This window comes from Eutrigla gurnardus, assembly GCF_963514095.1.
Source record: "Eutrigla gurnardus genome assembly, chromosome: 7".
NCBI lineage: Eukaryota > Metazoa > Chordata > Actinopteri > Perciformes > Triglidae > Eutrigla > Eutrigla gurnardus.
The window spans coordinates 12,135,992-12,159,866 of record NC_139921.1 but is presented as its reverse complement, the minus strand read 5'-3'; the positions used below and the strand labels follow the sequence as shown (position 1 = coordinate 12,159,866).

Below are 23,875 nucleotides of genomic sequence, written 5' to 3'. Positions count from 1 at the left end.
TTTATGACTTAAATGTGTTGATCTCGGTGGGACATTGAAGAATGCAGCTTATTTGACAAATGACACTGCAATAGTGGTTAAAACGCATGGTACCTGCAAATAACAGCTTAAAAGCCTCTTCCCTGCCTGAAACAGCTATTACAGCCTTTTCCCCACATTAAACTTGTAAAACCATTGTTTTGCACTTATTTGATGTTTAGACGCCATTTTGTGTTCAAAGACACTGGATTTACACTGAAACGAAAGAATATCCACTCCAGAGTGCTTTTATGACTTAAATGTGTTGATCTCGGTGGGACATTGAAGAATGCAGCTTATTTGACAACTGACACTGCAATAGTGGTTAAAACGCATGGTACCTGCAAATAACAGCTTAAAAGCCTCTTCCCTGCCTGAAACAGCTATTACAGCCTTTTCCCCACATTAAACTTGTAAAACCATTGTTTTGCACTTATTTGATGTTTAGACGCCATTTTGTGTTCAAAGACACTGGATTCACACCTAAACGAAAGAATATCCACTCCAGAGTGCTTCTATGACTTAAATGTGTTGATCTCGGGTGGGACATTGAAGAATGCAGCTTATTTGACAACTGACACTGCAATAGTGGTTAAAACGCATGGTACCTGCAAATAACAGCTTAAAAGCCTCTTCCCTGCGCGAAACAGCTATTACAGCCTTTTCCCCACATTAAACCTGTATAACCATTGTTTTGCACTTATTTGATGTTTAGACGCCATTTTGTGTTCAAAGACACTGGATTCACACCTAAACGAAAGAATATCCACTCCAGAGTGCTTCTATGACTTAAATGTGTTGATCTCGGTGGGACATTGAAGAATGCAGCTTATTTGACAACTGACACTGCAATAGTGGTTAAAACGCATGGTACCTGCAAATAACAGCTTAAAAGCCTCTTCCCTGCGTGAAACAGCTATTACAGCCTTTTCCCCACATTAAACTTGTAAAACCATTGTTTTGCACTTATTTGATGTTTAGACTCCGTTTTGTGTTCAAAGACACTGGATTTACACTGAAACGAAAGAATATCCACTCCAGAGTGCTTTTATGACTTAAATGTGTTGATCTCGGTGGGACATTGAAGAATGCAGCTTATTTGACAACTGACACTGCAATAGTGGTTAAAACGCATGGTACCTGCAAATAACAGCTTAAAAGCCTCTTCCCTGCCTGAAACAGCTATTACAGCCTTTTCCCCACATTAAACTTGTAAAACCATTGTTTTGCACTTATTTGATGTTTAGACGCCATTTTGTGTTCAAAGACACTGGATTCACACCTAAACGAAAGAATATCCACTCCAGAGTGCTTCTATGACTTAAATGTGTTGATCTCGGTGGGACATTGAAGAATGCAGCTTATTTGACAACTGACACTGCAAAAGTCTTAAAAACGCATGGTACCTGCAAATAACAGCTTAAAAGCCTCTTCCCTGCGTGAAACAGCTATTACAGCCTTTTCCCCACATTAAACCTGTATAATCATTGTTTTGCACTTATTTGATGTTTAGACGCCATTTTGTGTTCAAAGACACTGGATATACACATAAACGAAAGAATATCCACTCCAGAGTGCTTCTATGACTTAAATGTGTTGATCTTGGTGGGACATTGAAGAATGCAGCTTATTTGACAACTGACACTGCAATAGTGGTTAAAACGCATGGTACCTGCAAATAACAGCTTAAAAGCCTCTTCCCTGCGTGAAACAGCTATTACAGCCTTTTCCCCACATTAAACCTGTATAACCATTGTTTTGCACTTATTTGATGTTTAGACGCCATTTTGTGTTCAAAGACACTGGATTCACACCTAAACGAAAGAATATCCACTCCAGAGTGCTTCTATGACTTAAATGTGTTGATCTCGGTGGGACATTGAAGAATGCAGCTTATTTGACAACTGACACTGCAATAGTGGTTAAAACGCATGGTACCTGCAAATAACAGCTTAAAAGCCTCTTCCCTGCGTGAAACAGCTATTACAGCCTTTTCCCCACATTAAACTTGTAAAACCATTGTTTTGCACTTATTTGATGTTTAGACTCCGTTTTGTGTTCAAAGACACTGGATTTACACTGAAACGAAAGAATATCCACTCCAGAGTGCTTTTATGACTTAAATGTGTTGATCTCGGTGGGACATTGAAGAATGCAGCTTATTTGACAACTGACACTGCAATAGTGGTTAAAACGCATGGTACCTGCAAATAACAGCTTAAAAGCCTCTTCCCTGCGTGAAACAGCTATTACAGCCTTTTCCCCACATTAAACCTGTATAACCATTGTTTTGCACTTATTTGATGTTTAGACGCCATTTTGTGTTCAAAGACACTGGATTCACACCTAAACGAAAGAATATCCACTCCAGAGTGCTTCTATGACTTAAATGTGTTGATCTCGGTGGGACATTGAAGAATGCAGCTTATTTGACAACTGACACTGCAATAGTGGTTAAAACGCATGGTACCTGCAAATAACAGCTTAAAAGCCTCTTCCCTGCGTGAAACAGCTATTACAGCCTTTTCCCCACATTAAACTTGTAAAACCATTGTTTTGCACTTATTTGATGTTTAGACTCCGTTTTGTGTTCAAAGACACTGGATTTACACTGAAACGAAAGAATATCCACTCCAGAGTGCTTTTATGACTTAAATGTGTTGATCTCGGTGGGACATTGAAGAATGCAGCTTATTTGACAACTGACACTGCAATAGTGGTTAAAACGCATGGTACCTGCAAATAACAGCTTAAAAGCCTCTTCCCTGCCTGAAACAGCTATTACAGCCTTTTCCCCACATTAAACTTGTAAAACCATTGTTTTGCACTTATTTGATGTTTAGACGCCATTTTGTGTTCAAAGACACTGGATTCACACCTAAACGAAAGAATATCCACTCCAGAGTGCTTCTATGACTTAAATGTGTTGATCTCGGTGGGACATTGAAGAATGCAGCTTATTTGACAACTGACACTGCAAAAGTCTTTAAAACGCATGGTACCTGCAAATAACAGCTTAAAAGCCTCTTCCCTGCGTGAAACAGCTATTACAGCCTTTTCACCACATTAAACCTGTATAATCATTGTTTTGCACTTATTTGATGTTTAGACGCCATTTTGTGTTCAAAGACACTGGATTTACACTGAAACGAAAGAATATCCACTCCAGAGTGCTTTTATGACTTAAATGTGTTGATCTCGGTGGGACATTGAAGAATGCAGCTTATTTGACAACTGACACTGCAATAGTGGTTAAAACGCATGGTACCTGCAAATAACAGCTTAAAAGCCTCTTCCCTGCGTGAAACAGCTATTACAGCCTTTTCCCCACATTAAACTTGTAAAACCATTGTTTTGCACTTATTTGATGTTTAAACGCCGTTTTGTGTTCAAAGTCACTGGATTCACACCTAAACGAAAGATTTCCACTCCAGAGTGCTTTTATGACTTAAATGTGTTGATCTCGGTGGGACATTGAAGAATGCAGCTTATTTGACAACTGACACTGCAATAGTGGTTAAAACGCATGGTACCTGCAAATAACAGCTTAAAAGCCTCTTCCCTGCCTGAAACAGCTATTACAGCCTTTTCCCCACATTAAACTTGTAAAACCATTGTTTTGCACTTATTTGATGTTTAGACGCCATTTTGTGTTCAAAGACACTGGATTCACACCTAAACGAAAGAATATCCACTCCAGAGTGCTTCTATGACTTAAATGTGTTGATCTTGGTGGGACATTGAAGAATGCAGCTTATTTGACAACTGACACTGCAATAGAGGTTAAAACGCATGGTACCTGCAAATAACAGCTTAAAAGCCTCTTCCCTGCGTGAAACAGCTATTACAGCCTTTTCCCCACATTAAACCTGTATAACCATTGTTTTGCACTTATTTGATGTTTAGACGCCATTTTGTGTTCAAAGTCACTGGATTCACACTGAAACGAAAGAATATCCACTCCAGAGTGCTTTTATGACTTAAATGTGTTGATCTCGGTGGGACATTGAAGAATGCAGCTTATTTGACAACTGACACTGCAATAGTGGTTAAAACGCATGGTACCTGCAAATAACAGCTTAAAAGCCTCTTCCCTGCCTGAAACAGCTATTACAGCCTTTTCCCCACATTAAACTTGTATGTTTTGCACTTATTTGATGTTTAGACGCCATTTTGTGTTCAAAGACACTGGATTCACACCTAAACGAAAGAATATCCACTCCAGAGTGCTTCTATGACTTAAATGTGTTGATCTTGGTGGGACATTGAAGAATGCAGCTTATTTGACAACTGACACTGCAATAGTGGTTAAAACGCATGGTACCTGCAAATAACAGCTTAAAAGCCTCTTCCCTGCGTGAAACAGCTATTACAGCCTTTTCCCCACATTAAACCTGTATAACCATTGTTTTGCACTTATTTGATGTTTAGACGCCATTTTGTGTTCAAAGACACTGGATTCACACCTAAACGAAAGAATATCCACTCCAGAGTGCTTCTATGACTTAAATGTGTTGATCTCGGTGGGACATTGAAGAATGCAGCTTATTTGACAACTGACACTGCAATAGTGGTTAAAACGCATGGTACCTGCAAATAACAGCTTAAAAGCCTCTTCCCTGCGTGAAACAGCTATTACAGCCTTTTCCCCACATTAAACTTGTAAAACCATTGTTTTGCACTTATTTGATGTTTAAACGCCGTTTTGTGTTCAAAGTCACTGGATTCACACCTAAACGAAAGATTTCCACTCCAGAGTGCTTTTATGACTTAAATGTGTTGATCTCGGTGGGACATTGAAGAATGCAGCTTATTTGACAACTGACACTGCAATAGTGGTTAAAACGCATGGTACCTGCAAATAACAGCTTAAAAGCCTCTTCCCTGCCTGAAACAGCTATTACAGCCTTTTCCCCACATTAAACTTGTAAAACCATTGTTTTGCACTTATTTGATGTTTAGACGCCATTTTGTGTTCCAAGACACTGGATTCACACCTAAACGAAAGAATATCCACTCCAGAGTGCTTCTATGACTTAAATGTGTTGATCTTGGTGGGACATTGAAGAATGCAGCTTATTTGACAACTGACACTGCAATAGTGGTTAAAACGCATGGTACCTGCAAATAACAGCTTAAAAGCCTCTTCCCTGCGTGAAACAGCTATTACAGCCTTTTCCCCACATTAAACTTGTAAAACCATTGTTTTGCACTTATTTGATGTTTAAACGCCGTTTTGTGTTCAAAGTCACTGGATTCACACCTAAACGAAAGATTTCCACTCCAGAGTGCTTTTATGACTTAAATGTGTTGATCTCGGTGGGACATTGAAGAATGCAGCTTATTTGACAACTGACACTGCAATAGTGGTTAAAACGCATGGTACCTGCAAATAACAGCTTAAAAGCCTCTTCCCTGCCTGAAACAGCTATTACAGCCTTTTCCCCACATTAAACTTGTAAAACCATTGTTTTGCACTTATTTGATGTTTAGACGCCATTTTGTGTTCCAAGACACTGGATTCACACCTAAACGAAAGAATATCCACTCCAGAGTGCTTCTATGACTTAAATGTGTTGATCTTGGTGGGACATTGAAGAATGCAGCTTATTTGACAACTGACACTGCAATAGTGGTTAAAACGCATGGTACCTGCAAATAACAGCTTAAAAGCCTCTTCCCTGCGTGAAACAGCTATTACAGCCTTTTCCCCACATTAAACCTGTATAACCATTGTTTTGCACTTATTTGATGTTTAGACGCCATTTTGTGTTCAAAGTCACTGGATTCACACTGAAACGAAAGAATATCCACTCCAGAGTGCTTTTATGACTTAAATGTGTTGATCTCGGTGGGACATTGAAGAATGCAGCTTATTTGACAACTGACACTGCAATAGTGGTTAAAACGCATGGTACCTGCAAATAACAGCTTAAAAGCCTCTTCCCTGCCTGAAACAGCTATTACAGCCTTTTCCCCACATTAAACTTGTATGTTTTGCACTTATTTGATGTTTAGACGCCATTTTGTGTTCAAAGACACTGGATTCACACCTAAACGAAAGAATATCCACTCCAGAGTGCTTCTATGACTTAAATGTGTTGATCTCGGTGGGACATTGAAGAATGCAGCTTATTTGACAACTGACACTGCAATAGTGGTTAAAACGCATGGTACCTGCAAATAACAGCTTAAAAGCCTCTTCCCTGCGTGAAACAGCTATTACAGCCTTTTCCCCACATTAAACTTGTAAAACCATTGTTTTGCACTTATTTGATGTTTAGACTCCGTTTTGTGTTCAAAGACACTGGATTTACACTGAAACGAAAGAATATCCACTCCAGAGTGCTTTTATGACTTAAATGTGTTGATCTCGGTGGGACATTGAAGAATGCAGCTTATTTGACAACTGACACTGCAATAGTGGTTAAAACGCATGGTACCTGCAAATAACAGCTTAAAAGCCTCTTCCCTGCCTGAAACAGCTATTACAGCCTTTTCCCCACATTAAACTTGTAAAACCATTGTTTTGCACTTATTTGATGTTTAGACGCCATTTTGTGTTCAAAGACACTGGATTCACACCTAAACGAAAGAATATCCACTCCAGAGTGCTTCTATGACTTAAATGTGTTGATCTCGGTGGGACATTGAAGAATGCAGCTTATTTGACAACTGACACTGCAAAAGTCTTTAAAACGCATGGTACCTGCAAATAACAGCTTAAAAGCCTCTTCCCTGCGTGAAACAGCTATTACAGCCTTTTCCCCACATTAAACCTGTATAATCATTGTTTTGCACTTATTTGATGTTTAGACGCCATTTTGTGTTCAAAGACACTGGATATACACATAAACGAAAGAATATCCACTCCAGAGTGCTTCTATGACTTAAATGTGTTGATCTCGGTGGGACATTGAAGAATGCAGCTTATTTGACAACTGACACTGCAATAGTGGTTAAAACGCATGGTACCTGCAAATAACAGCTTAAAAGCCTCTTCCCTGCCTGAAACAGCTATTACAGCCTTTTTCCCACATTAAACTTGTATGTTTTGCACTTATTTGATGTTTAGACGCCATTTTGTGTTCAAAGACACTGGATTCACACCTAAACGAAAGAATATCCACTCCAGAGTGCTTCTATGACTTAAATGTGTTGATCTTGGTGGGACATTGAAGAATGCAGCTTATTTGACAACTGACACTGCAATAGTGGTTAAAACGCATGGTACCTGCAAATAACAGCTTAAAAGCCTCTTCCCTGCGTGAAACAGCTATTACAGCCTTTTCCCCACATTAAACCTGTATAACCATTGTTTTGCACTTATTTGATGTTTAGACGCCATTTTGTGTTCAAAGACACTGGATTCACACCTAAACGAAAGAATATCCACTCCAGAGTGCTTCTATGACTTAAATGTGTTGATCTCGGTGGGACATTGAAGAATGCAGCTTATTTGACAACTGACACTGCAATAGTGGTTAAAACGCATGGTACCTGCAAATAACAGCTTAAAAGCCTCTTCCCTGCGTGAAACAGCTATTACAGCCTTTTCCCCACATTAAACTTGTAAAACCATTGTTTTGCACTTATTTGATGTTTAGACTCCGTTTTGTGTTCAAAGACACTGGATTTACACTGAAACGAAAGAATATCCACTCCAGAGTGCTTTTATGACTTAAATGTGTTGATCTCGGTGGGACATTGAAGAATGCAGCTTATTTGACAACTGACACTGCAATAGTGGTTAAAACGCATGGTACCTGCAAATAACAGCTTAAAAGCCTCTTCCCTGCCTGAAACAGCTATTACAGCCTTTTCCCCACATTAAACTTGTAAAACCATTGTTTTGCACTTATTTGATGTTTAGACGCCATTTTGTGTTCAAAGACACTGGATTCACACCTAAACGAAAGAATATCCACTCCAGAGTGCTTCTATGACTTAAATGTGTTGATCTCGGTGGGACATTGAAGAATGCAGCTTATTTGACAACTGACACTGCAAAAGTCTTTAAAACGCATGGTACCTGCAAATAACAGCTTAAAAGCCTCTTCCCTGCCTGAAACAGCTATTACAGCCTTTTCACCACATTAAACCTGTATAATCATTGTTTTGCACTTATTTGATGTTTAGACGCCATTTTGTGTTCAAAGACACTGGATATACACATAAACGAAAGAATATCCACTCCAGAGTGCTTCTATGACTTAAATGTGTTGATCTCGGTGGGACATTGAAGAATGCAGCTTATTTGACAACTGACACTGCAATAGTGGTTAAAACGCATGGTACCTGCAAATAACAGCTTAAAAGCCTCTTCCCTGCCTGAAACAGCTATTACAGCCTTTTCCCCACATTAAACCTGTATAACCATTGTTTTGCACTTATTTGATGTTTAGACGCCATTTTGTGTTCAAAGACACTGGATTCACACCTAAACGAAAGAATATCCACTCCAGAGTGCTTCTATGACTTAAATGTGTTGATCTCGGTGGGACATTGAAGAATGCAGCTTATTTGACAACTGACACTGCAATAGTGGTTAAAACGCATGGTACCTGCAAATAACAGCTTAAAAGCCTCTTCCCTGCGTGAAACAGCTATTACAGCCTTTTCCCCACATTAAACTTGTAAAACCATTGTTTTGCACTTATTTGATGTTTAAACGCCGTTTTGTGTTCAAAGTCACTGGATTCACACCTAAACGAAAGATTTCCATGCTTCTATGACTTAAATGTGTTGATCTCGGTGGGACATTGAAGAATGCAGCTTATTTGACAACTGACACTGCAATAGTGGTTAAAACGCATGGTACCTGCAAATAACAGCTTAAAAGCCTCTTCCCTGCGTGAAACGGCTGTTACAGCCTTTTCCCCACATTAAACCTGTATAACCATTGTTTTGCACTTATTTGATGTTTAGACGCCATTTTGTGTTCAAAGACACTGGATTCACACCTAAACGAAAGAATATCCACTCCAGAGTGCTTCTATGACTTAAATGTGTTGATCTCGGTGGGACATTGAAGAATGCAGCTTATTTGACAACTGACACTGCAATAGTGGTTAAAACGCATGGTACCTGCAAATAACAGCTTAAAAGCCTCTTCCCTGCGTGAAACAGCTATTACAGCCTTTTCCCCACATTAAACCTGTGTAACCATTGTTTTGCACTTATTTGATGTTTAGACGCCATTTTGTGTTCGAAGACACTGGATTCACACCTAAACGAAAGAATATCCACTCCAGAGTGCTTCTATGAGTTAAATGTGTTGATCTTGGTGGGACATTGAAGAATGCAGCTTATTTGACAACTGACACTGCAATAGTGGTTAAAACGCATGGTACCTGCAAATAACAGCTTAAAAGCCTCTTCCCTGCGTGAAACAGCTATTACAGCCTTTTCCCCACATTAAACCTGTATAACCATTGTTTTGCACTTATTTGATGTTTAGACGCCATTTTGTGTTCAAAGACACTGGATTCACACCTAAACGAAAGAATATCCACTCCAGAGTGCTTTTATGACTTAAAGGTGTTGATCTCGGTGGGACATTGAAGAATGCAGCTTATTTGACAACTGACACTGCAATAGTGGTTAAAACGCATGGTACCTGCAAATAACAGCTTAAAAGCCTCTTCCCTGCATGAAACAGCTATTACAGCCTTTTCCCCACATTAAACTAGTAAAACCATTGTTTTGCACTTATTTGATGTTTAGACGCCATTTTGTGTTCAAAGACACTGGATTCACACCTAAACGAAAGAATATCCACTACAGAGTGCTTCTATGACTTAAATGTGTTGATCTCGGTGGGACATTGAAGAATGCAGCTTATTTGACAACTGACACTGCAATAGTGGTTAAAACGCATGGTACCTGCAAATAACAGCTTAAAAGCCTCTTCCCTGCGTGAAACGGCTGTTACAGCCTTTTCCCCACATTAAACCTGTATAACCATTGTTTTGCACTTATTTGATGTTTAGACGCCATTTTGTGTTCAAAGACACTGGATTCACACCTAAACGAAAGAATATCCACTCCAGAGTGCTTCTATGACTTAAATGTGTTGATCTCGGTGGGACATTGAAGAATGCAGCTTATTTGACAACTGACACTGCAATAGTGGTTAAAACGCATGGTACCTGCAAATAACAGCTTAAAAGCCTCTTCCCTGCGTGAAACAGCTATTACAGCCTTTTCCCCACATTAAACCTGTGTAACCATTGTTTTGCACTTATTTGATGTTTAGACGCCATTTTGTGTTCGAAGACACTGGATTCACACCTAAACGAAAGAATATCCACTCCAGAGTGCTTCTATGAGTTAAATGTGTTGATCTTGGTGGGACATTGAAGAATGCAGCTTATTTGACAACTGACACTGCAATAGTGGTTAAAACGCATGGTACCTGCAAATAACAGCTTAAAAGCCTCTTCCCTGCGTGAAACAGCTATTACAGCCTTTTCCCCACATTAAACCTGTATAACCATTGTTTTGCACTTATTTGATGTTTAGACGCCATTTTGTGTTCAAAGACACTGGATTCACACCTAAACGAAAGAATATCCACTCCAGAGTGCTTTTATGACTTAAAGGTGTTGATCTCGGTGGGACATTGAAGGATGCAGCTTATTTGACAACTGACACTGCAATAGTGGTTAAAACGCATGGTACCTGCAAATAACAGCTTAAAAGCCTCTTCCCTGCGTGAAACAGCTATTACAGCCTTTTCCCCACATTAAACTTGTAAAACCATTGTTTTGCACTTATTTGATGTTTAGACGCCACTTTGTGTTCAAAGACACTGGATTCACACCTAAACGAAAGAATATCCACTCCAGAGTGCTTCAATGACTTAAATGTGTTGATCTCGAGGGGACATTGAAGAATGCAGCTTATTTGACAACTGACACTGCAATAGTGGTTAAAACGCATGGTACCTGCAAATAACAGCTTAAAAGCCTCTTCCCTGCGTGAAACAGCTATTACAGCCTTTTCCCCACATTAAACTTGTAAAACCATTGTTTTGCACTTATTTGATGTTTAGACGCCATTTTGTGTTCAAAGACACTGGATTCACACCTAAACGAAAGAATATCCACTCCAGAGTGCTTTTATGACTTAAAGGTGTTGATCTCGGTGGGACATTGAAGGATGCAGCTTATTTGACAACTGACACTGCAATAGTGGTTAAAACGCATGGTACCTGCAAATAACAGCTTAAAAGCCTCTTCCCTGCGTGAAACAGCTATTACAGCCTTTTCCCCACATTAAACTTGTAAAACCATTGTTTTGCACTTATTTGATGTTTAGACGCCACTTTGTGTTCAAAGACACTGGATTCACACCTAAACGAAAGAATATCCACTCCAGAGTGCTTCAATGACTTAAATGTGTTGATCTCGAGGGGACATTGAAGAATGCAGCTTATTTGACAACTGACACTGCAATAGTGGTTAAAACGCATGGTACCTGCAAATAACAGCTTAAAAGCCTCTTCCCTGCGTGAAACAGCTATTACAGCCTTTTCCCCACATTAAACTTGTAAAACCATTGTTTTGCACTTATTTGATGTTTAGACGCCATTTTGTGTTCAAAGTCACTGGATTCACACCTAAACGAAAGAATATCCACTCCAGAGTGCTTTTATGACTTAAAGGTGTTGATCTCGGTGGGACATTGAAGGATGCAGCTTATTTGACAACTGACACTGCAATAGTGGTTAAAACGCATGGTACCTGCAAATAACAGCTTAAAAGCCTCTTCCCTGCGTGAAACAGCTATTACAGCCTTTTCCCCACATTAAACTTGTAAAACCATTGTTTTGCACTTATTTGATGTTTAGACGCCACTTTGTGTTCAAAGACACTGGATTCACACCTAAACGAAAGAATATCCACTCCAGAGTGCTTCAATGACTTAAATGTGTTGATCTCGAGGGGACATTGAAGAATGCAGCTTATTTGACAACTGACACTGCAATAGTGGTTAAAACGCATGGTACCTGCAAATAACAGCTTAAAAGCCTCTTCCCTGCGTGAAACAGCTATTACAGCCTTTTCCCCACATTAAACTTGTAAAACCATTGTTTTGCACTTATTTGATGTTTAGACGCCATTTTGTGTTCAAAGTCACTGGATTCACACCTAAACGAAAGAATATCCACTCCAGAGTGCTTTTATGACTTAAATGTGTTGATCTCGGTGGGACATTGAAGAATGCAGCTTATTTGACAACTGACACTGCAATAGTGGTTAAAACGCATGGTACCTGCAAATAACAGCTTAAAAGCCTGTTCCCTGCGTGAAACAGCTATTACAGCCTTTTCCCCACATTAAACTTGTAAAACCATTGTTTTGCACTTATTTGATGTTTAGACGCCATTTTGTGTTCAAAGACACTGGATTCACACCTAAACGAAAGAATATCCACTCCAGAGTGCTTCACTGACTTAAATGTGTTGATCTCGGTGGGACATTGAAGAATGCAGCTTATTTGACAACTGACACTGCAATAGTGGTTAAAACGCATGGTACCTGCAAATAACAGCTTAAAAGCCTCTTCCCTGCGTGAAACAGCTATTACAGCCTTTTCCCCACATTAAACTTGTAAAACCATTGTTTTGCACTTATTTGATGTTTAGACGCCATTTTGTGTTCAAAGACACTGGATTCACACCTAAACGAAAGAATATCCACTCCAGAGTGCTTCAATGACTTAAATGTGTTGATCTCGGTGGGACATTGAAGAATGCAGCTTATTTGACAACTGACACTGCAATAGTGGTTAAAACGCATGGTACCTGCAAATAACAGCTTAAAAGCCTCTTCCCTGCGTGAAACAGCTATTACAGCCTTTTCCCCACATTAAACTTGTAAAACCATTGTTTTGCACTTATTTGATGTTTAGACGCCATTTTGTGTTCAAAGTCACTGGATTCACACCTAAACGAAAGAATATCCACTCCAGAGTGCTTTTATGACTTAAATGTGTTGATCTCGGTGGGACATTGAAGAATGCAGCTTATTTGACAACTGACACTGCAATAGTGGTTAAAACGCATGGTACCTGCAAATAACAGCTTAAAAGCCTGTTCCCTGCGTGAAACAGCTATTACAGCCTTTTCCCCACATTAAACTTGTAAAACCATTGTTTTGCACTTATTTGATGTTTAGACGCCATTTTGTGTTCAAAGACACTGGATTCACACCTAAACGAAAGAATATCCACTCCAGAGTGCTTCACTGACTTAAATGTGTTGATCTCGGTGGGACATTGAAGAATGCAGCTTATTTGACAACTGACACTGCAATAGTGGTTAAAACGCATGGTACCTGCAAATAACAGCTTAAAAGCCTCTTCCCTGCGTGAAACAGCTATTACAGCCTTTTCCCCACATTAAACTTGTAAAACCATTGTTTTGCACTTATTTGATGTTTAGACGCCATTTTGTGTTCAAAGACACTGGATTCACACCTAAACGAAAGAATATCCACTCCAGAGTGCTTCAATGACTTAAATGTGTTGATCTCGGTGGGACATTGAAGAATGCAGCTTATTTGACAACTGACACTGCAATAGTGGTTAAAACGCATGGTACCTGCAAATAACAGCTTAAAAGCCACTTCCCTGCGTGAAACAGCTATTACAGCATTTTCCCCACATAAAACTTGTAAATCCATTGTTTTGCACTTATTTGATGTTTAGACTCCGTTTTGTCTTCAAAGACACTGGATTCACACCTAAACGAAAGAATATCCACTCCAGAGTGCTTCAATGACTTAAATGTGTTGATCTCGGTGGGACATTGAAGAATGCAGCTTATTTGACAACTGACACTGCAATAGTGGTTAAAACGCATGGTACCTGCAAATAACAGCTTAAAAAAGCCTCTTCCCTGCCTGAAACAGCTATTACAGCCTTTTCCCCACATTAAACTTGTAAAACCATTGTTTTGCACTTATTTGATGTTTAAACGCCGTTTTGTGTTCAAAGTCACTGGATTCACACCTAAACGAAAGAATATCCACTCCAGAGTGCTTTTATGACTTAAATGTGTTGATCTCGGTGGGACATTGAAGAATGCAGCTTATTTGACAACTGACACTGCAATAGTGGTTAAAACGCATGGTACCTGCAAATAACAGCTTAAAAGCCTCTTCCCTGCCTGAAACAGCTATTACAGCCTTTTCCCCACATTAAACTTGTAAAACCATTGTTTTGCACTTATTTGATGTTTAGACGCCATTTTGTGATCAAAGTCACTGGATTCACACCTAAACGAAAGAATATCCACTCCAGAGTGCTTTTATGACTTAAATGTGTTGATCTCGGTGGGACATTGAAGAATGCAGCTTATTTGACAACTGACACTGCAATAGTGGTTAAAACGCATGGTACCTGCAAATAACAGCTTAAAAGCCTCTTCCCTGCCTGAAACAGCTATTACAGCCTTTTCCCCACATTAAACTTGTAAAACCATTGTTTTGCACTTATTTGATGTTTATACTCCGTTTTGTGTTCAAAGACACTGGATTTACACTGAAACGAAAGAATATCCACTCCAGAGTGCTTTTATGACTTAAATGTGTTGATCTCGGTGGGACATTGAAGAATGCAGCTTATTTGACAACTGACACTGCAATAGTGGTTAAAACGCATGGTACCTGCAAATAACAGCTTAAAAGCCTCTTCCCTGCGTGAAACAGCTATTACAGCCTTTTTCCCACATTAAACTTGTAAAACCATTGTTTTGCACTTATTTGATGTTTAAACGCCCTTTTGTGTTCAAAGTCACTGGATTCACACCTAAACGAAAGAATATCCACTCCAGAGTGCTTTTATGACTTAAATGTGTTGATCTCGGTGGGACATTGAAGAATGCAGCTTATTTGACAACTGACACTGCAATAGTGGTTAAAACGCATGGTACCTGCAAATAACAGCTTAAAAGCCTCTTCCCTGCATGAAACAGCTATTACAGCCTTTTCCCCACATTAAACTTGTAAAACCATTGTTTTGCACTTATTTGATGTTTAGACGCCATTTTGTGTTCAAAGACACTGGATTCACACCTAAACGAAAGAATATCCACTCCAGAGTGCTTCTATGACTTAAATGTGTTGATCTCGGTGGGACATTGAAGAATGCAGCTTATTTGACAACTGACACTGCAATAGTGGTTAAAACGCATGGTACCTGCCAATAACAGCTTAAAAGCCTCTTCCCTGCGTGAAACAGCTATTACAGCCTTTTCCCCACATTAAACTTGTAAAACCATTGTTTTGCACTTATTTGATGTTTAAACGCCGTTTTGTGTTCAAAGTCACTGGATTCACACCTAAACGAAAGAATATCCACTCCAGAGTGCTTTTATGACTTAAATGTGTTGATCTCGGTGGGACATTGAAGAATGCAGCTTATTTGACAACTGACACTGCAATAGTGGTTAAAACGCATGGTACCTGCAAATAACAGCTTAAAAGCCTCTTCCCTGCGTGAAACAGCTATTACAGCCTTTTCCCCACATTAAACCTCACTGTAAACCCTAATAAGTACACAGAACTTAAAAATTATTTTGTAACAAATTACACAAAAATATTTTAGTGATGTTTTTAAATGTTTTAAGTTTACATAAAATAAAAATTATATTTGCAGTTGCCTTAAATTATTTAAATGGTATCTTACAGATATTAATTTTCCTCAACTTATAATTAGGGAGTAATTCACTCAAAATTTTCAATATTTTTCAACTCATATAATGTGGGAAATACACTCAAAATTTACAATGTTTTTCAGCTCATATAATGTGGGAAATACACTCAAATTTTTTTATATTTTCCAACTCATATAATGTGGAAAATACACTCAAAATTTTCAATATTCTTCAACTCATATAATGTGGGAAATACACTCAAAATCTTCAATATTCTTCAACTCATAATCTGGGGTACATGCACTCAAAATTAATTCTAAACTGAAATACTGATGTTTGCCCACTACACAATTATAATCAGCTAATGTTAGAAAACATGAAAGTGACACCACAGTGACAATTTAACAACTATTTTTATTCAACACAATGTGCTTTTTAAAAGGCACAAATCAAATCACCTCAGTCAAAACGAAGTGCTTGTCATAAATTAAAACAAAAGGAAAAAGAAAATGACTCCAGCAAAACAAAATGTGTTTTAAAGTACATTAAGTGTTAAATCGTTCCATATTCTGATAGGGGTCATTGCTACAGAGGGTAGATTCAGTATTTGGGTCTCCATCTCACATTATTCAGTAAATATTATGATAAATACTCAAAGTATTCATGTTAAAATTCAATAAGATTATAATCCATCCTCAAAAGCAATGACAACTATTAGAATGTGGAGCCATTTAACACGGTTTGAAAACGTTTTGGCACTTACTGTACCTTGAAGGCTGCAACTCACATTTTTAAAATAAAATATTCAAATAAAGTGCTGGTGTCTACTGTGCCGTACTGGCAACATCAAGGTAGTGCATCAAGGTATTCATTAGGCAACCGAACATTAAACATGTATACTGCATGAATTGAACATTCAGTACAAACAATATTTATGTCAATCAATGTATTAAATCTGAGGTAGAAGAGGTAAACAGAGTTGCATCTTAAATCTGAGGTAGAAGAGACAAACAGCGTCACATCTAAAATCTGAGGTAGAAGAGACAAACAGCGTCACATCTAAAATCTGAGGTAGAAGCGGCAAACAGAGTCGCATCTTAAATCTGAGGTAGAAGAGACAAACAGCGTCACATCTAAAATCTGAGGTAGAAGCGGCAAACAGAGTCGCATCTTAAATCGGAGGTAGAAGAGACAAACAGCGTCACATCTAAAATCTGAGGTAGAAGCGGCAAACAGAGTCGCATCTTAAATCTGAGGTAGAAGAGACAAACAGCGTCACATCTAAAATCTGAGGTAGAAGCGGCAAACAGAGTCGCATCTTAAATCTGAGGTAGAAGAGGCAAACAGAGTCACATCTTAAATCTGAGGTAGAAGAGGCAAACGATAAAAAAACGTCCTCAATACTCAGCTCAACAAATAGTCCATTCTGAGTGATTCACTCATTGAACAAATCATTCTTCAGCGTCAGGAGACGCCCTTTCAGTGGTTTGTTGTCCTCAAGACACATCACAACTTTTTGGATAAATGTGAATGTAAGCTCAAGATTCTTTGGGTACTGTAGGTCTAGTGCATAGACGTATCCAAAGAGCAGGAGAAATGAGTCAGCCAGATTTGTGGGACCACTCACAAGTTTTTCATCCTCCACGATAATACAGATGCTCTCAGGGCTGAAGAGGGTCGCATCAGTGGTATCATCCGTGACGACTATCAGGAGAGCCACCGGAGTGTCAGTGAGGTCTAGACCATCTGCTGACTACAAAACACAAATAATACAAGAATGAGTTCAGCTCTCAAGGATACAAATCATGCGAATGATGTCTAGACATTATTGTCACTTAGCACTTTGCACTTAGACAGCAACTAAGCTACATGTTTAAACTATTTTCTTTACATATGCTTATATCTTATGTTAGTTTCACACCTATCTGTTAGCATAATTTTTATTTAGTGGAATGCTTTATACTTACCTTTTCATTTATGTAATTTCTACATGTCAGTTTGCAGAGCAACAACTTAAGTAAACTTCCAGAATATTCCAGAAAGGAAGTTCAACAAACTCTGAGCCTAACCCTGAACTCTGAGTTGACTTACCCTGTGAAGTGAAACTGAGTTTTCAGTTCCAGCTGATCTGAGTTAGGTAAGTTGACTCTGAGTAAGTTAAGTCTGAGTTGAGCTCGTGCCTGATTACTAGTAAAAAGCCACCATCAATGGAGCTCCGATACTGTGAAGCAGACATTTTCTGTTATGTTGCCAGTTGAAGTACGGCACAGTAGAAACCAGTACTCAGAGTTTCACTTCACAGGGTAAGTCAATTTAGAGTTCAGGGTAAGGCTCAGAGTTCGTTGAGCCTCCTTTCTGGAATGGCACTCTGGAATGGATAATTCAGAGTTTCCCTCATCTCAGGGTTCACTCTGAGTTTTCACATAACCTGCTTTCTGTAATACCCCCTGGTTCTCCTAGAGTTCTTTGAGTGATGTCATATGTTTAAGCTGACTGAATAGCTAGGCAAAAAGGTATTGATAGTGAGGTCAGTACACTTACATTACAGGTCCTGAAGAACTTGGAGGCATCTTCACGCAGGTACACAGGAAGTGCACGAAGGACAAGGGCCCGTCTCATATTTGCATCACATTGTTCCTAGATGGACAAAAAATATCCATTACAAAAGCAATTACACAAATGCAGAGCAAACACTTAAAAAAAAGAATCAAAGTGTGAAATAGCTCCATATTCTGATGGTGGTCATTGCTATAGATGGTAGATTCAGTATTTTGAGTCACTATTTCTTCAGTAAAACATTTTTCAAATTAATAACTTTCTATTGTAAATACTTTTAAAACTCACAAAAGGAAAAAACTTAAAATTGTAAATCAAATTTGACGAAAACAGTAACTTTTTCAATTGAAGCTGATGACCATCTTTTTTCTTTCTGATAGAATACATCTTGTCAAGACGTCTATCACTGATGAGATGACTATGGCTTTTGACAGTTGTCTTCAAACAATCTGTTAATAATCAAGTTTCTGAATGATGCAAAGTTAAAAATTCACCTGAAGGTCATAAATCCTCATGAGCTTGGCTAGTTCCTCTGCTATCTTGCCAGTCTTGGTGGCTTTGTCTCTGAACAAGGTGATGAGTTTAGGCGTGTGTCTGTCCAGCTCCTTGTAGAACTGATTGCGCAGGTTAACGTTGTTGATTCGGTGGAACTCTGCAAACACCTGTACATGGACAGAATTACACAGAAATGTAAAGATGAATTAGGAACAGAATTGTGAATGTATTTAAGTTTTCAGTTGGCAGGTAGAAAAACCAGGGGCAATCATATTACGGGTAAGTCACAACCAAGAACTCAAAATAGAAAGTGTTATCTAAAGGAAATTAAAATAATAAACCTCTGTGTACTTTGTTTACTGTAAATGGCTAAAATATGTCACAGCATGATGTGTTGTCAACTTACATCTGCCATTTGCTTTTTGGTGAACTTTTTGAAAATTTAGAATTTTTATTGGAAAAATCAATCATGTTCAAAGTGGACATGCTAAATACACATATTGCTTAATTGCTCTCAACAGGGTGAACAGTAAAATAATAAAAGATTATTATTATTTTTACCTGTGACTCCATAAGTAGGGCTGGCCATCTGTCCACGACGTCTCTCACCTGTGGAGCTACAAGAGCTCCAACAATTTCTTGGCGACGAAGGGCATAGGTTGTGTTCATGAGCTTGCCTATGACTAATTGGTTTCTCTCAGTCTTTTCGACTTCATGTACGATTTCTTCTCTCATCGTTTCCTGAGTGGCTGGGGTTTGATCCTTCGGTAGGTTAATGATGTAGTTGACCTCAGCTTTTCGAGCTTTCTTTATGTTGTGATGGGGGTGATCATTGTTGGGGTTGTTTCGGCTCCGCCTCCCTGTGTTGATGGCTACTTCTGCAACCCCAGCTTTGGCCAGATTGTTACGGTAAGACGCAATCTTGTACCCTATGTGACGTTTCCATCCCAACTCCCCGTCTTCACCAGCCGTCATTCTGAGACATGGATGAGCTGTAATCAAAGCTTGAGCAGCCATTGCCAATTCCTTTTCATGTGGGTATGGTTTAAAACTGTAGATCGTTTCTGCCATTTTTTTAAGGATTTCACTCTTCTGTGACCTCTTTAACTTCAGCAATTTTCCTGATTCTTCATAAACACGATTTCCTTCTTCTAGTATATGTCCCATTTCATAACCAAAACCAGGAACAACAAAGTGATCAGGCCAACTTTTCTGGCGCTGTAACGCAGGTACATGTGGGAGTATGTCTGTGTCAGAAGATGCAGTAGATGAGGTGTCACCTTCAGGCCTGACAACTCTCAATGTACCCTTCTCTGGTAACTCCTGGATGTCCACAAGAAGACAAAGATCACCATCAAAGTCTGGATCTTCATAGTGCAGGCTAAAGTCCCCATCCAGTCTCGGCTTGAACCTCTCTTGCATCATCTCTTTCAGCTCCTCCACTGACTTTGGTCGTTCAAGTAAAGAAAGTTTCAGGGCAGTGTCTCGTGCAACATACACACGCAGCACATGCTTCTGGGCAGCAGCCATCTTTTGGTTCCTAAAAGACAAAAAAACATTAATGTCCATGGAGAGTGAAGGTGACACACAACATATAAATGTCTGCATACCTAATGGTTCACACAAACACTGGGACACCACGATGGGACGTATGGAAGGCCAGCTGCTGGAGTGAGCAGTTTATTCATCGACACACTGGTCTGCACAGCTCCAAGAAAATGTTGTAGTCAGCTGTTTACCTGCTTCAACAAATCTTCAGTGTAATAATATGAAACGTTTGGGTGTCAAGAGCAATCTTCCATCTATGTTGTAAGCACAGAGAGGTGTTTTGTCATTTAGCTCTGATGGGGTATGAACAGCCAGATTGTTTGGGAAAAGTTCGTAAGATCTCAGGTGTTCAATGTAGTGTGATGTGTGCTCTTGGCAAAGAAAGACAACACTACTGTTAACCAGGAGAACCTGTTCAATTCTACAGTAATTAGGCAGTCCCCCCTCTTGTCCCACAGACAAAAATATTCCTACATCATAATCAGTTCCATCAATGCAGACCTTTGATGTGCTGTAAATAACATTGCTTGCTGTTATTTGTTCAATGTATGTCTTGGCAACATTTGGAAGCATTGATACCTGTACGGAAGAGACATTTGATGTCTGCTGGTGAGGTCTGAAGAATCTTGAGGTACTGAGGTGGTATGCTACCATGTATTGATGCCTGTCTGCAAGTGTTTTTAACACATTTTTAAAGTTCTGTGTGTCATGTACAACTCTCTTGAAAAAACGGTGTTTACCCTCAAACCTCATTGTCCACAAGTGTACAAGGGGCCCAAAAAGGCGTACAAGGTCAGGATAGTGTTCAACGAAGTGATGCTTAGGACGGAGTTTGAAATCTGGAAAGGTTTCTTTCAGCATATCTCTATGATCCTGTATCTTGGACTGTAAATACTGAATGGACTCCTCTGTGAATTCTGAGCACAGCGATAACTCTACTACCTCTTTTAAGTCCATTAGCACAGTCCATGCTTCATCCTCTTCAGGAACTGCACTCCCAATAATCAAAGGGAGCAGTCTAAGCAATGTGGCATTTTCATGGCCATTACCACCAATGCTTTTCTTTACAGCAAAGGTCTGTGGTATTTTATGAGGTTTGTCAAGCTTGTATGGAAATGACAGAATTCTCTCGTTCAAATATTCAAGGGTGAAGTATTTGCGACGGATCATCACTCCAATACACAGGGCAAGCTCTACGGGCACAATGCCCTCAAAAAGATCGTGGAGGGCATCAGGTGGAAAGCCAGTGACGGTATGAAAATGCTCTAGATGCTGGCTCAGGACACAATCTGCCCGAACACCATTCTGACTCTGACCATCCCCATGCATTACAGCATGCACATCACTATTATGGCTGTCCTTTGTCCTAAGACTGAACTCGCTACTTGCAACTTCATGAGTCTGAAGTTTAGCTTGTGTCGCTGTGCAGAATCTGCAAAAATATTCTGCTCTAAAAGACTTTGAAAAGCCTGCCAAATCATGGGCTGCAAGATTGTCAGACACCACACACATGACTGTTCCTTGAACTACCTTACCAATAGACTCAATGAATACCCCATCTTGTTCAAGGGTATGGAGGTCTCTCAACAAAGGACCAAGTGCTTTTTCATAGCCAAATGCCTGTATGTCAGCCACTTTACATAAAGCTGCAAGTTGAATCACATGCAGGGCTGATCGGTATTTACTGGGAAGATCAGCAAGCATCCAGTATACTGAACAGATTTTGTGTATTTTGCGTGATGTGCCAAGTGGATTGGCTATTTCCAGATCATCAATGTACAAAATTAGTGTTATCTTTAACTCATCTGAAGACAAGAATGTGTTCTCTTTGAAGTACAAACCATCTTGGTGGCTTACATAATGACCGTTTTGTGCCCCTTTCATTTCTTTAATTTTGTCCAGAATATCTGTATGATTGAAGATTTGTTGTATCATCTCAAGAATGGGAACATGCACTGCTGTGTGTCCTGGCTGTAGCAGATACTGTACAGGCTTTACCACAGGGTAATTCTTTTCGATGAAGGTTTTCCTTCTCTTGGTTGAGGATAACTGCTTCCCCTTGGCTGTTGCACTGACAATAACATTACTGTCCATAATAGTACCTACAACCTCATTTAGAAGTGTTTCACTGGCAGTGATGTCATGACTCAGTAAGACCTCTCTAATGTCATGTTTGAGTATCGGTTGGGACAAGGAAAATATCTGAGTCAAATGTTCCACTATTTCCTGAGATGCCATGTCAGATACATGAAGAATAGATTGCATCTTTAGGAATAATGATGCCAAGTTATGGTTCAACTGGGCTCTCAAAGTGTCTGTGTCACACTGACTGTTTACCTCATCGAGATCAAATGTGTCCACAGACCCTGCACTTTCAGTAGGTTCCCCAAGACTTTCTGCTGCAACTACAACTGGGGCACTATCATTGTCTGCCAATGCAACACATTCACCAAAGTCTGAATCACCACCATGTTTTCGACTTTTGTGTGCATTAAACGCTGAGTAGCTATTTGTTCTGTAATTACAGTTCTTGAATGGGCACGCTACCATCTCATGACTTCGTAAATGACTTCTCAAATGACAAAATAGAATTTCCTCAGAAAAGGGCTGCTTGAAGTTACACAAAGGACATGTAAAAAAACCACATGCTCCTTCAGTTGCATCTACTCTACATGAATCATTATGAGATCTTGACAGATGAGCTTTCATCGCTTCGAATGATGGAAAAGTACAAATGCAACTGTCATAGAGACATGGCAGGGGGGACACTCTTGAATATTGACTGTGCAGTACAGTATAGTGCCAAAATAATTGTCCCCGGGTATTTGAAGATGCAGAACACAACTTGCACTTCCACTCCATTGGGCCAACTTCACCCTGCAATTAAAATATTTTCAATTCAAGTCTAAACCAGTTCAGCCCTGTTTTGCACTTTTTGCTATTCAAAAATTTAATTTGTACAAGTTAATATGTGTGTAAAAATTTGAATGAGGGGGCAATTAATTATGCCAACCAGTTAAATCTGTTCTGCTCCAAAAAATCTAAACATTGTGAATAATACAGGAAGTCTACTTTTTTTTAAATTCAAATTAGTACACAATTTAAAAACTCACCTATTGGCACCTGTCTGATGGTGAAACGCTTAGTAGCACTCTTTGTAGTCTGATATCTGTACACAACATGCGCACAAAGATGATTTATTAATGTTCAAAAATATTTTTAAAATAATGCATAATGATACATGAAATTTAGAAAGTATAGATAAAAAAAGTTTCCAAATCTATCAAAAACATTCAATGTACACTAATTATAGTAAAAATGAAAATGTAAAAATATGAGCAAGCTAGTTATTAACAAGCAAAGCATCAAAGTTGGGTGCTTATAGATCTACAATTTCTGTAGTTGATGTTTTTGTTTTTAACAAAGTATTACTAAAGGGTTCAAGTGATCAATTTTTTCTCTGTGGACCCCACAGTTAAAGTCAGATAAAAAAAAACATTTAAATAAATGGCAAAAGAACGACTGTGGTAACACAAAATAAAACCAACTGTTAATAACACTATTTCATAATACATCCTACCTGAACTGTTCAAA

At 39.0% G+C, this 23,875-nt stretch overlaps 1 protein-coding gene across 1 annotated transcript; it reads right to left on the bottom strand.

Moving 5' to 3' along the window:
• Positions 1-17,082: 17,082 nt before the first annotated feature.
• Positions 17,083-20,330, bottom strand: LOC311015998 (uncharacterized protein). The gene is made up of 4 exons (XM_084013444.1): positions 19,295-20,330; positions 18,733-18,900; positions 18,224-18,319; positions 17,083-17,435 (listed from the first exon to the last, which is right to left on the bottom strand). The coding sequence occupies exons 1-4, from the start codon at positions 20,300-20,302 to the stop codon at positions 17,118-17,120; spliced, it is 1,590 nt and encodes a 529-aa protein (XP_083869570.1). The 5' UTR covers positions 20,303-20,330; the 3' UTR covers positions 17,083-17,117.
• Positions 20,331-23,875: the final 3,545 nt, after the last annotated feature.

Coding starts and splice junctions, on each gene's coding strand:
- LOC311015998 (XM_084013444.1), bottom strand. CDS start 20,302: ATGGACATTAATGTTTTTTTGTCTTTTAGGAACCAAAAGATGGCTGCT. Junction 18,901..19,294: donor CCCTACTTATGGAGTCACAG/GTAAAAATAATA, acceptor GTCCATGTACAG/GTGTTTGCAGAGTTCCACCG. Junction 18,320..18,732: donor TGAGGATTTATGACCTTCAG/GTGAATTTTTAA, acceptor TTGTCCATCTAG/GAACAATGTGATGCAAATAT.